Source organism: Lepus europaeus, chromosome 1, assembly GCF_033115175.1.
Source record: "Lepus europaeus isolate LE1 chromosome 1, mLepTim1.pri, whole genome shotgun sequence".
NCBI classification, from domain to species: domain Eukaryota; kingdom Metazoa; phylum Chordata; class Mammalia; order Lagomorpha; family Leporidae; genus Lepus; species Lepus europaeus.
Window position 1 is genome coordinate 169498555 of NC_084827.1, and position 14159 is coordinate 169512713.

Below are 14159 nucleotides of genomic sequence, written 5' to 3' on the forward strand. Positions count from 1 at the left end.
AAGGATCTCTCTTTCTCCCTCTCACTCTCTCTCTTTCTTTCTGTTATCCTACCTTTCAAAAAGATAAAAATAAATAAAACATAAATATAAAAAATTCAAAACTTCTATCATTTATTTTCTCATTCCTGCTTGTTCCATAGATTTTTGCCAAATTCTCTTACACATTCCTTAACACAAGAGAATGTCTATTCTTTAACAGGCACAGTAGCATTTTCAGGCTTAAAATACTCCAATTAGCCAAAACTAGGACATCCATAGCTAACATCATGAAATAAACCTGATTCTTACCCTTGGGGGCCATTTCAAAATTCTCTGAGTCCTGTGCTGAATTATGCAGTAGGAAGGGAGATAGTGTGAGCAGGTGTGCACCTGGGATGCTTCTTTAGCATTCAATGATTCTAGAAGGACATTCAGTGATTCTAGAATTGTGTGTGTGTGTATGTGTGTGATGTTTTCTGCTTTCTTACTCTAGTTATTTTCTGACTGGACACAACTGTTTTCCCCTTAAACATGCTTCATTGATTTGTACATTCTGTCACTATTTATTGAAAGCTGACCGGGCCAGGCTATTGTCAGGCACCGAGGACAGAGCAGAGGACAAGGCAGAGCTGATCCCTTTCTCTGTGGACCTCCCATTGTGGGAAGCAGACTGGCACCAGGCCCTGACATCCACACACTTCCTGTCCATCAAATTTGATAAGCACTTCGAATGGAAAGCAGGAGGCCGACTGGGCATGTGGCGAGATGGCCTGGCTTACGTGTGTGGGGTCCAAGGAGAGGGAAGGCTTCTCTGAGAATGTGATACATGAGAATGTCTCGAGGATGGGTAGGTACTGAGCAGGCCAACTGGAGAAGGAAGGGAGGGAAGAGACACATGACCTTTCTGACTGTGGGAGGGCTGAATGTCACAGCTACCACCAGGTTGTCATATGGCTGAGGCCACAGCACAGGAGAGGCCTTGGATGCTTGGAAACTGAGGTAGATGTCAGATGTGATGGATGTGGCTAGTGATGAGTGACAGAGACCTGGGATATCTGGAGAAGGAAGCCGGAGAGAGAGAAATTCAAGAGTGTCTGAGATATATACAGATAGGGTATGTGGGGTGGGTACTTGGCACTGTGGTTAAGACAGAGCATGGGGTGCCCACATTCCATAGCAGAGTGCCTTGGTTTGAATCTTGGATCTGCTACCCATTTCATCTTTCTGTTAATGCATACTCTTGTAGGCAGAAGCCGATGGCCCAGTTGGTTGAGTCCCTGACATGTCCATGGGAGACTAGGATGGAGTTCTTGGCTAGTGGCTTTGGTCTGACCCAGCCTTTGCCATTGCAATCACTTTGAGAGTGAACTAGCAAAGAGGAGATTCCCCCTTCTTTTCACTTTCTGCCTATCAAGCAAAATAAAAATAAATAAAACTTTAAAAATAGCAATTGATAGGGCTGATGGCATCAAAGAAAACATGCATTTAAATAGCTGTGGGCACCAGGCTGGGAATGAAGACTAAATTGAACTTGAAGCATCAGAGGTTAATGAGAAAAATTTTGACCAGTATATATATTGTTCATGGATTATTTCATTTTTCTTCGAGCCAAATATAGACTAAAGGTAAAGCAGTATGAAGCAAATTGAAAAGCAGATAAAAATTGAGCTTGAGATAGAAGAAATACATATTTTATGGATTTGTATCATTTGCTTTGTAGTTTATAATTGGTGCCAGCAAACTCTTTATGATATGGTAAAATAGACTTCCTTCAATAGAAGGGATAAGTTTGTGATAATTTAACAATAAAAGCTACATGTGTATTGTAGGCATGTGTATATATATGCATATCTTGCAGTTGATGGAATATTTCCAGGTGCATTTTCTCACCTTGATCCTTACCAATAACCTAAGGTAGAGAGATTTTTATTGAGCTCAATTTGTTGATCAAGAAATAAGAACTTCAGAGAATAAAGTGACTTGTCCAAGGTCACTGAGCCAGAGGTTGCTGGAGGTGACCCTCAAATGCCATTCCTCAGAAATCATGGCTCTGGGTAGGCACTGGGAATAAGACTTAGTTTTGGGGTTAAAAGTCCAACGTCTTTGCTGTTAAAATTTACCAATTCTAACAGTTAGATGTCGCCAGTGGAAAAAGCCATGCTCCAAGGGGAGTACCATTTGGTTAAATATACTTCTAATGTTTTCATTTTGAAGTTTCATGGCACCTAGGCCTATGGAGTTAGGCACTCTACCTTAAAACAGGCATAACATCATGCCCCTAAATTCTTCCCTTGGAGTATTCCACCACCTGCTGTCATGACATCTCATGAAATGATTAATCTCATGCTGTAAGTATAGAATGCACCTTATGATTTTACGTGGCAGAGAAGATGCTACTATTTCAGGCCAACATACTCACCTGAGTATTGACTGTTGATACGACAAATGTTGATACTTTGAAAAGTGGCTTGCCACCATCCACCCATTTAATGTCACTCCCAGCATGCTGCAAAAAAGTTTGTTAGTCACTCTGACAGTTTGAGGGAAAGAAAATAAATACATTATTTAGTTTATGTTTATTGGCTATCCTGATCCATTAATCGTAAATTACTTTAGAGATGAAAAACAAAAGATGCAAGCATATTTGGCAACATTGTTTGATGAGATCACTCTGATATTAAATAATAATTTTAACAGGTAACTTCTGGAGGTTATAAACAACATAACAGACTTGGAGTCAATTGCAGGTATACTTGATTCTTAACTGCAGTTAACATATACATTATAGTCTTAATTTAAATAGCAGAGAAAGAGACGATAACCTCATTCAATTTAGTTGATGTTTTATTCTTTTAAATTATACATTACTCGGTACCTTTCCACTTGTAGAATCCTGGAAGCTTAAGTAATTGGGAGGCAGACTTGCTGCTACTGGGATGTTATATTCTTGAGAAGCTATCTGATCATGCTTCATCAGAGGAAGCCAAGCATAGCCAACTGTGGAGAGGAATGACAAAGAGAATGCTTCAATACAAATCTCCATAATAAGAAGTAAAAATAAAGCTATTTACTGTTGATGAATACTAAAAATTCCAGTAAGTCAGAGCTTTTAAAATATTCCCAACTCAGGACAAATGACACAGGCACTACTGCAGATAGTCTCCTTCCATTACCTGATGTTTCCAGAGCCTCCTTCTTTTTGGCATTAGCTTTTGCATTTATGTCACAGGTGACATGATAGAAAGAAAACAAAATATGGTGTTTTTCATGAAGTTGTGTTGGTAGCTCGATTTTCACCTGCAATGAAAGAGATTATAACTGAACTGAGGTTAAAATCATTTGCTTACAGTCAGAGCAAGAAACAGCGTAATTTCCAAAAAATTCTTTAATTGAAATCTAGGTCTGTTTTTCATAGTTAATGTTGGATGCACTGGTGTAACTCTCAATAGATATCCACTCTGCCAGTAGTAAGGTGTTCACATGTTGATTTTTTTTACTTCAGTAACTTAGACTATCTTATGCTTCTCATTAGATAATTTATGCGCTAAGTATTGACTAAACACATGCATGCACATGTGCATAAACACAGACCCACAGACATGACTGCAGAATGCAAACAGACATAGATTGAGGAACTATCATTAAGGAATATAAATTAAATACCTATAAGCTCTTGTCTCCCAAAGTGTGTCCACTGACTAGCTACATAAACATCATTTGGAAGCTTATTAGACATCAAATAAGATCTACTGAATCAGAATCTGCACTGTAATATGACCCCAGGAAACTCAGATACAGGTAACAGAAACATGCAGTTGTCCATGATGTTACTTAAGCATGGGATGTATCCTTTTCAAAAAAATAAAAAAGAAAGTATGGAATGTGTTGTGGTCACTAAGCCATTGGAGATCTTATGAAGTAGTTATGCTGGAGCTACATAAATGATACCGTGAGTGCACAAATGGCATTAAATTGATATAGATTAAGAATGTACTTAACGAGGAGCCTACTGTATCATTCTGTATCATTGTGGGAAGAAATATTTTGAAAATTCTGCATGTGACAGTGCTTATCAGTTGTCAATGTATTCTATTTATTGTCATTTAAAATGATGCAGAGGTAGGAACCACAAGGCCAGAGATGTGAATGGGCTGTGAGTGACGAAGAGTGTGGTGTAGTCAGTAACAGCATCTTCCAGGACAAGAACCCACATCTCTGATTACCACTTTGCATTGGATTCCAGGATCCTGTCTGGCTAAGTTACATTCAGATCAGTATCAGCCACTAACTAGTTTCTAAAAGTTTTAGTCAAGAAATAAGGGACAGGCACATAAACAATCTATGAATAGTTTTTATTGGAAACCCTGTGTATCTTGCTAACTTGTTTTCATATTGTTCAAGCAAGGAATTAGTCCAATAGTTTTCAAAGCATGGTCCTTGTACCAGCAACATCAGTGTCACCTAAAAACTTGTTAGAATGTAAATTCTCTGGTACCAACAATTGGTAGTCATCTGTGCTTCAACAAGCCTTCCAGGTGAATCTGATGCATAAAAAGTTTGCGAATTTTTAAATTTGAAAGGCTTCCTACCATTCTGGTAACCTAATAACTGAAGCCAGCATGTATTTCAGAACACAGAATGCAATATAAATACATTTTCTTTAATAGCAAGACTACGACATTCAGAACACATTTGAATGAAACAAATCCTCAAGAACTCAACTCACTAAGTGTTAATAGAATATGAAATACATGAAACTTGTATAACTTAGGTAAAATCTAAAAAACAAAAAAAGTTCATGGAAATATCTTTCACATAATAAATACTGCAGATATTTACATTTTATTAGAATAGTTCCTTGGAAGAATTCATATCCATTTCTTGCAATTAAAGCAATTTTTTGCAATAATAAAGAAGAAAATAAAACCTTAGTTTTGAATATTATTCATTAATCACATGATATCAGGTATAAAAGCTCATGGTTTGACGAAGATTCCAGGAAACATATGAGAATGAGAAAAATTAAAAGACAGAGTTCACAACAGTAAACAGATCATTTAAAAAAAAAAAAGTATTCCTGGAACTGTACCAATGGAATGTGAAAATCTGAAAGGTACCCTAACACACTGTTGGTAGGAATGTAAACTAGTACAGCCATTGTGGAAGACAATATGGAGATTCCTCAGAAATTTGAAAATAGATCTGCCATATGACCCAGTCATCCCACTCCTGGGAATTTACCCAAACAAAATGAAATCAGCATAACTAAAAGTTATCTGTAACCCCTTGCTTCTTGCAGCTCAATTCATAATAGCTAAGCTATGGAATCAACCCAGATTTCCATCAACTGATGACTGGATAAAGAAAATGTGCGGGGCCGGTGCTGTGGCGTAGCTGGTGAAGCTGCTGCCTGCAGTGCCGGCATCCCAAATAGGTGCCGATTCGAGTCCTGGCTGCTCCACTTCTAATCTAGCTCTCTGCTATGGCCTGGGAAAGCAGTAGAAGATGGCCCAAGTCCTTGGGCCCCTGCTCCCGTGTGGGAGACCCGGAAGAAGCTCCTGGCTCCTGTCTTCAGATCAGCACAGCTCCGGCTGTTGTGGCCAACAGGGGAGTGACCCAGCAGGTGAAAGACCTCTCTCTCTCTCTCTCTGCCTCTCCTGTAACTCTGACTTTCAAATAAATAAATAAATATTTAAAAAAAGAAAATGTAGTATATGTACACTGTGGAATATTAGTCATAAAAATGAATGAAATCCTGTCTTTTGCAACAGAATGGATGTAACTGGGAACAATTATATTTAGTGAAATAAGCCATTTCAAAAAAGACAAATAACATATATTTTCTCTGATCTGTGGTAACTAATAGAGTTCAAAAATATAATGTATATGAGCAAAATTGACATTTTGAGACTTGATTATTTTTACAACCCGTGTCTACTGTTGAGGAACATTGTTTTCTTTTTTTCATACTATTTATTGAATTCTTTACTTAGTGGAGGGTTAAGCTTATGATTATAAAATAAACTGAAAGTATGTCATTATAAAAATTAAGAGAATAAGAAAGGAAGGAGGAGGGAGGGTGGGAACATGGATGGGAGGGAGGGTGTGATGTGAAGTATCACTATGCTTTTAAATCTGTAGATATGAAATACATGAACATTTTTATTTTATATAAATCAGAAAATTTTAAAAAATGTTAAAAAAGGAAAAAATAAATGTATGTAAGATGTCCAGGCATAGTGTAGCTGGATTCTCTGCTTAAGGCCTGTATATTAGCTTGTTTTCTGTTGCTAATAAAATAATACCACACAGAAAAAAAAAAAGACAAAAATGCCCTATGGAGAATGCACCTTTCCAATGGGGTTTGCCAAAGTTTTATTCAGTACAGTAAATATTCTGTGATGCACTGGTGGTTCTTCCCTTTAATTCTGGTTCACCTTCTGTCTGGAATTTATGGGGGGAAATTAGCAACATTAAATGAATATGGAGGAAGGAGACAAGGTCAGGTAGACTGCTTCATTGGCACTCTTTTCATATTCTTTTTAAATTGATTAATGTGCTACAAATACTCCCTTCAGAGGATGTCCTCTGTGTTCTAATTCCCAGAACCTACGACATCACCTGGCAAAAGGGACACTGGAGATGTGACTATCAACTGTGAAATAGGGAGATTGTCCAGATAGTCCCAGGAAGCACAATGTAATCGCCACGTCCTTACAGAAGAAAGGAGGACAAGTCCGTCAGGGATGTGAGGGCAGAAGCAGAGGTTAGGGAGGTGGGGTTGTTGGGAAGGAGACACAAACCAAGGAACATGGGCAGCCTCTAGAAGCTGGGAAAAGGGAAACAAAGTCTCCCAGGATCTTCAGAAAACTGCAGCCCTTGACCTCCAGAACTGGAAGGTTACAAATGAGTGTTGTTTTAAGCCACAAAATTTTTAAGCTGCAAAGTGTAGTAATCTGTCAGAGCAGCAACAGGACGCTCATGCAAAAGATGCACGTTTCAAACCTCAGGCATCCTACCAGCAGACTGCATTAGTTTAGACTTCTGCTTTACATTTAGACACTAAATTTAATCCCTGAAGCTTGTTTGTCTGAAGCTGTTTATAATGCCAAGCCAGCAGGTGCACAGTCATTTACCACTGCCTCAAGGATTTTTTTAAGTATATATTATAGCAGATTGGTGAAGTGTCAGGCTCTGGAGTCACATGGCCTGGGTAGCTAGAATGTAACATGCTATATGTAACTAGTATGTAACATTCTATATGTAACTAGTATGTAGTTACAATGGCAATGTAACCTGACCCCTCTGAGCCTGTTTCATCATTTATAGAATGGGAACAATAGCTTCTACTTCCCAGGACTGCTGTAGGGTTAAGTGGGATGATGTGTGTGTGGAGCCTCGCTTGATGCCTGACATATAGTGGGAGCTTGTTAGCCAGGGTAGGGATTCCTCCACATTGCACTTATAGATGAGCAGGTCCACGTTCATTCAAGTTCATGCAGGTTATGAGCAAAAGCACTGTATTAGACATCAGCCCTCAGTCCTTCTATTATGGCATCAAATAGTGCCATTGATTGGTAAAGCTATCTAATATAATCTTTATTACACTGGCCAGTAAAATAGATGAAAATAATTTATGTTCCTTGCAATGACTAATATAATAAAAATGCCACATTTTAAGTGCTTCATCTCATGTTGAAATAAATAAATTTGCAACCCTCTGCAGGAGGGTTTAAATGTGGTTTAAACATCTTGGTATATACTTGCCAATCATGTTGTTCAGCTGAAGGTGTTTATTATCACTGTGCTACAAACCCATACTTTTTAGGAGCTGCTGGGGGCAGCAGAGGACTGGTCCTTACCTCATCTGAGAAATCTGGATTCTGGGAATGGTGTAGAACGGCTGTGTAGGTGGCAGAGACGAAGAGGGGGCCTCCGGGTTTTCCATAAATACACTGTTGAGACAGATAGAGTTGAGTAATTATGAGAGACTCAAATTATACCTGAGTGAAAAAAAAGTCACAAATCTCCAGTTTCCAGTTTCAGGACCAAACAAACAGGTCTATTTGACTGGTAATTAAGCCTGAACTTCTTTTCTACTGTCCCACGTCTGTCCCCCTGCTGAAGAAAATCTGGGGGCTGCTTCTTATCACGTAGATGTTACCCCAGGGTCAAATGTTTGGACTGATGCACCATCTGACTTTTGATAACCATGAGATGAGGCTAATTCCTACAAGAAGGAACCTCACCATGAGAGGTTCATGAAACAGGTTCTGGGCTAGAATTAAGGTCCTGGAGGGCCGCCAGACTTGACTGGATCCCAGCATCTGACAAGCCAACTCCCAACCATGAGCTGGCAGGAGAGAGCTGGTTCCAGGCTCCACCATGTGGTGTTACTGTTTTGTCCCAGCCTCTACACAGTTCTGGTAGTGTGATAACACACTCCCTAGTCTGGCAGGGACTTAGGGTCCCTCTTCTGGAGTGTGACATCTGGCCTAGCTCTATCTGCATGTGGTATTTTAGGAGGCAATGAAGCAGGGGACCCAGAATCTTCCCCAGGCAGGTCTTGTGTATCTGCTGCCTTCTCATGGCCTTTGCTTGCTTGACTACTATATGTCACTTTAATTTTTCAGTCCTGACACTGGTGTGAAGTTGGGTGCTGTGGATGCTGACAGTGGTTCACAAATATTTTAAAAAATTTTTCTCTTTATTTGCAGGGTTAATTCACACACTCAAATGGATTCTTGTTCTTCTAAATAAGGGAACACACCTTCTTGCTAGCACAAATCAGAGGATACAGTTTGTATCTGACAGAGTGCTTTATGGGAGTATCTCAGATAATGGTGGGGGTTAGTGAGAAATCAGTTTTGTCCTTTGTAATTTCTTTCCTCTGATTCACGGAAACTGGGAAGGACTGGCGGCAGGACTACTGAAACCAATTTCCCCCTCTATTTTTATAGGTTATTTTATGTCATTTGGAACCCCTGAGATAAAAATAGTATACATTAACTGTAAACTCTAAAAAATGCCATCAGCTGTATTTTTATAGGTTAAAAGAGCACCGTTCATAGAAACCTCACAGTTTTATTGAGTACATTAAATTATGTGATCAACAACCGGTACTGACTTCCCAAAGCCATTTCCAGTTCCTCCATCACTTGGCCACACACACCTTCTCTAAAAGTAGCTTCCCCCAGGCCCATTGCATTAGGCATCTGACCAGCAAACAGCAACCTTTCAGCACACTGTCCTCGGAAGCTGGCCGGGATGCATCCAATTAAATCAAGCACTCTGCACTGAGAAGCAGGTTAATCTCAGGAGAGGGCGCTGTCTTCCAGAGGGGAATCTTCACATTTCTTTCACATTAGAATGGTTCCACCTTTTCCCAAACCATGGAAAGCTAAGAGAGCCATGATACTACCTGGCTACTCAATCATGTACAGTTCAGAAACTCTAAAGCACATGTGTAAAATTGTTCCTTTTTTCACCACACTCACGGAGTCCCTCAATGGTGGACAGAAGCTACCCCCCACCCCTGCCTTTATGCCCTGTCCCATTGTGGATCTGGCTCACCTTTAGGGGCATGGCATCTTCTTCATCGGAATTTTTGAATTCAATGCACACAGTTATATTTCGTGCCTGAAATTATAGGGAGGGAAAGTGGAAATTGTAATTTCATTTTTAACTCACATCAAAAAAATCTAAGCACCTAAAATAAGTACTATCTAATTAAATCTGAAAAATGTAGCACACCCAACATTTTCTTGTGACATTATCCATAGTTGCTCAGAAATTACAGAAGGATCTGGGGAGATTATTTACAAAGGCATCTATTTTTAGAGTATTGCAGGAAACTAAAAAAGTTCTAGAACAAACATACAAATATATATACAAATATATATATATATATTTCTGACTTCAGAAAGGATTTTTCAAATGTTGTAAAATTGTGCATCTTTAACACGTCTAAGGTCAAAGTCATCATTGCCTCTCTGAAGCAACTGCTGGAACTATGGGAATGTGCATCTGTAGTCTCAAGAAGCGAGCTTGTACAGCGTAAGTGCAAAGAGAGATAAGTTCAGAAACTGGTATCATTACCTTGTTAAAACATTTCTGGCTATCATATTTGAGATGTTTGGGGTAAATGTAAATTTGATTTTTGTATACTCTATAAGGCCGGCAGTACTTGGTTGTGTCATAAACAAATTCTTCCACCTCCACCGTGGGTTCTGCTTGAGCCATCACGTTGAAAGGCTTGACAGGGATAAAGGACGATGTTACACAGTCTTAAGAAATCAGAAAATAAAAGTTTGTCATTCAATATGGTTCTTTTAATTGAACAACATGAGAGGTCTTCAAAAAGTTCATGGAAAATGCATATTTTGAAAAATTATGCATGGCTTCAAAAGTTTTTTGCACAAAAATAATACTATCATTTAATTTCAGATTTTCCATGAATTTCTGAAGTACTCTCATACTTAACATATTTGAAAATAAATTCATTCTAAATAGAAACTTTGTATATATATATATGTGTTGTGTGTGTATATATATATATATATATATATATACCAATTGATGCTAATTTAGAGCTAATATGAAATATTTATAGGATGTGGGCATGGTAGATAAGTAAACTATATATTTAATATCAAAACATGTCTTGAAAATGGTTAAACACTTTAGATGGATTTATAACTTTTTTATATTGAGTCATACAAAAAGCAAAGTGTAGCTAATGATCCTCTAAACATACTAGTTAGATATTATAAGGTAAGAAGGAGCCCACTGGCCTTTGCTATGACATGTAAAAATAATACAAAATGGATATATGAAAGCACAAAACTGTCCAATGGAACTATTATTGTTAATGCAACTGGATTACTAGTAATTTCTACCCATGAAATTAGTCACAGCCTGGGCTTGTATCTCTCTCTGCATTATTAGATACAATTTATTTTATTTTTTCTTCTCAGTTTTTACAACTCAAAAAATTTAAATATATAGGAGCATCCTAAGAAAAGAGAAAGAAATGAGCCTTAGGAAATTCTAAATCAAAACTTCTGCCACTAAAACGTTTGAAGGCTGGCACAGAAAGACAGCAGCATTATCAACCTTCCTTTATACCATCTGGAATCTCCTTGTGTTCAAAGAAGCAAAATGATCAGCCATGTATACCTGAGAATCAGGTTACAGCTTTCCCCCTCCTCAAAAGCTAATGGTCATATTTTTGTCATATGCTCAAGTTTCTCCGTATGGCAATTCTTTCAGATACAATGGTTAGCTTCATTTTTGTTGTTTCAATTTTTCATAGGTAATAGAAGCTCAGTGCCTCAAATTAGGTAGAGGAAATGGCTTAGTTTATCCTGTTTTTATTCCACACAAATCAATGTAAAAATGATTTGGAGCCATGGCTTAAGTTAGAATGGTTGTTATATTTCATATTAAAGTGATTTGTGGAGAATTATCAGAATGGAAAACTTAATAGTGCTAATGGTCATCCAGATAGTCTGTGGTCATCCTCCTCTCTCTGGAAAACAGATGGTTGTTGGAAGCTTTTATTCATTCTAAATTCTGAATCTTTTATTGGATAGTTGTTAAAAGCCTCTGAAAACCTACTTCTTGCTGACTTAAATAGGACTTTTGGCCCCATTCTGGAAAAGATCGATCTCTTTGTATAATAAAAGAATCTGGCAGCATTTCAGTTGTAAGCACTGCGTGGACACTTGGGTGGCTACACATGGTGTTCAGAGTAACGCTTTGGCAGCACAGGAGGCCAGAACTAGCCAGTATTTTGAGTCAGAGGAAGTGGACAAACTATACATTCTCCCCTTATGGGTTATAGTTTATTAAGCTATTTGGACTTTCCACATATGCAACCCTCCAGGGTTTCAGTATTAATTTATATAATATCTTGATGAATATTAAACTCATATTTACATATCAGATAAATGCTACATTACCCAGAATACAGTTCTGGTATTGTCCTACAATACTCATTGTCTGTCCTAATAGAGAAATAAGAACTCCCAAATTTCTATAATATAATGAATTCCATTTATCACAACCTTTGGAAAAAAGCAAAAAACTCAACTCTAGTAACCAACAGATTAACCAACGAACTCAACAAACAAAACCCCAACAAATATTCAAAACTATATAATCAAACCATGACATCATCATCATACTTGGATGCTCCAAAGGAACGTTGTCAACAGCAACATCCAGGCTTCCAGGGATGGTTTGAGTTTTGCTCATTCGGTCAGCCCTGTGAAAGTATGGCGGCACATGCACACACACACACACACAAGGTATTATTCTAGTTTGTAAGAAAAAATAGTCAACTTCAATTCTGTGCTTTGATAGGGGCAAACAGTAGACCCTAAATAACCTTGTGAATGATTTTATCCCACCAACTGAGTTTTCGAAACTAACATTTATATGATATTGCAAATAAAATTAAAAGAAAACAGGAAGGAGGGGTCCAGTTATAGATAATCTGATTTCAAATTGATTTTCTCCTATTTCAGATAACATTTACATGGCCGAACAAGCACAATAGTAAGTTATATGTTGTTTGTTAACAAAAGAGAATAGTTTTTGAATTGATGTAAGCAGTTCACATTCATGATGAGTTCTGAGAGCTAGGCTGGTCTTTGCAACAACTGTTAGGTGGAAAGTCTACATCTTTCCTTTTCATCTACAAACAAGGGTGACAAGGAGCTTCTCCTGACCTGTGTCTTCTGCCCATCTGCATGTGTGCTCTCTGCCCACATCCACTCTGAATCTCGAGCCTTGCATTTCTTTCCTTCCCTCCCTGCCACTAAAACCATTTCACCAATCTTCTTTTCAGTAATGTGGACACTGCTGATAACAGTTTCAAGTGTCATTCCTCCTGGAAACCTACTCTGACTGATGAAATAATTATAATGATAAGTCAGAACCAGCTGTTCCCAGCTTGTGAGAGCTGATTGTGAAATTTCCAAGAATTTTGCCTGACAGTTGTTAAACACAACCATGATTGAAAATTGAATTATATAACCTTACCATGAAATGAGTTATATTAAACACAAAGGTAATAAGTACTCCAAATTCATGACTTCCTCATTATTTTGCTACATGATGAGGTTATCTGTGCTCTTGAGATTACTTACATCTATTTGTGTGCTGGCAATGCTACTTAATGGTTTGCACAGCTCCTCCCAACCCTACATTCAGTGGGGTCCCACTGGTAGCTTGAATTCAGTAAAGGCAGGAGAATTTACACCATAGAAATTGGTCATCAGTACATATCAGTTTTGTCTCCTGAAAATCCAATTGTTAAACGTTTATCAGCGCAACATTGAGAATCAATGTCAGAACATTTGAGTCTTCTGTGAAGTACCAGTTTCAACACTGCATGGTGGATCCTGAGTGCCTCTTAAGTGCCCCAGTGATAACTTTCTTTGCTATTCACTGATAACAGAGTTTTTGTCACAGTTTGGTTTCCTCTAGTCTATATCCCCAAACTTTTTTCTCTTACTCCCTCTGCAACAGCATTACAATTTTTCATGCTTCAATGTACTGGCAAAAAGTAAAGTTGAAAAGCACTCGCAGCTCACATTCTGGAGGAAGTAGCCTTGCAAAGCCTACTCCAAGTAAGGAGTGCTTTTATGGGATCATGACAAAGTGACGGTTCAGGGTCTACTCCAAGATTTTGCTTCTCATCTTTTTTTCTTTTTCTTTTTTTTAAAAGATTTATTTGAAAGACAGAGTTGCAGAGAGAGGTCTTCCATCCACTGGTTCACTCTGCAAAGGCTGAACCAATCTAAAGCCAGGAGCCATGGGGCTGGTGCTGTGGCGTAGCAAGTGAAGCTGCCACCTGCAGTGCCGGCATCCCATATGGGAGTCCTGGCTGCTTCACTTCTATTCCAGCTCTCTGCTATGGCCTGGGAAAGTAGTGAAAGATGACGCAAGTCCTTGGGCCTTTGCACCCACGTGGGAGACCTGGAAGCTCCTGGCTCCTGGCTTTGGATCAGCTCAACTCTGGTTGCTGCGGCCATTTGTGGAGTGAACCAGCAGATGGAAGACCTCTCTCTCTCTCTCTCTCTCTCTCTCTCTCTCTCTGGCTCTACCTCTCTCAGGAGCCAGGAGCTTCTTCTGGGTCTCCCACCTGGGAGCAAGGGCCCAAGGACTTGGAC

The 14159-nt window shown here is 38.7% G+C and overlaps 1 protein-coding gene across 1 annotated transcript in view; it reads right to left on the reverse strand.

Annotated features, from left to right (window-relative positions):
* The window catches only part of DOCK10 (dedicator of cytokinesis 10), a 185920-nt gene that overhangs the window by 75987 nt on the left and 95774 nt on the right, over nt 1-14159 (reverse strand). Inside the window, exons 16-22 of the mRNA XM_062197273.1 lie at nt 12168-12247; nt 10078-10265; nt 9553-9618; nt 7842-7934; nt 3153-3276; nt 2855-2976; nt 2399-2485 (exon numbers count right to left, since the gene is read on the reverse strand). Of these exons, the coding sequence (XP_062053257.1) occupies nt 2399-2485; nt 2855-2976; nt 3153-3276; nt 7842-7934; nt 9553-9618; nt 10078-10265; nt 12168-12247 (760 nt within the window). The remainder of the gene's footprint in view (nt 1-2398; nt 2486-2854; nt 2977-3152; nt 3277-7841; nt 7935-9552; nt 9619-10077; nt 10266-12167; nt 12248-14159) is intronic.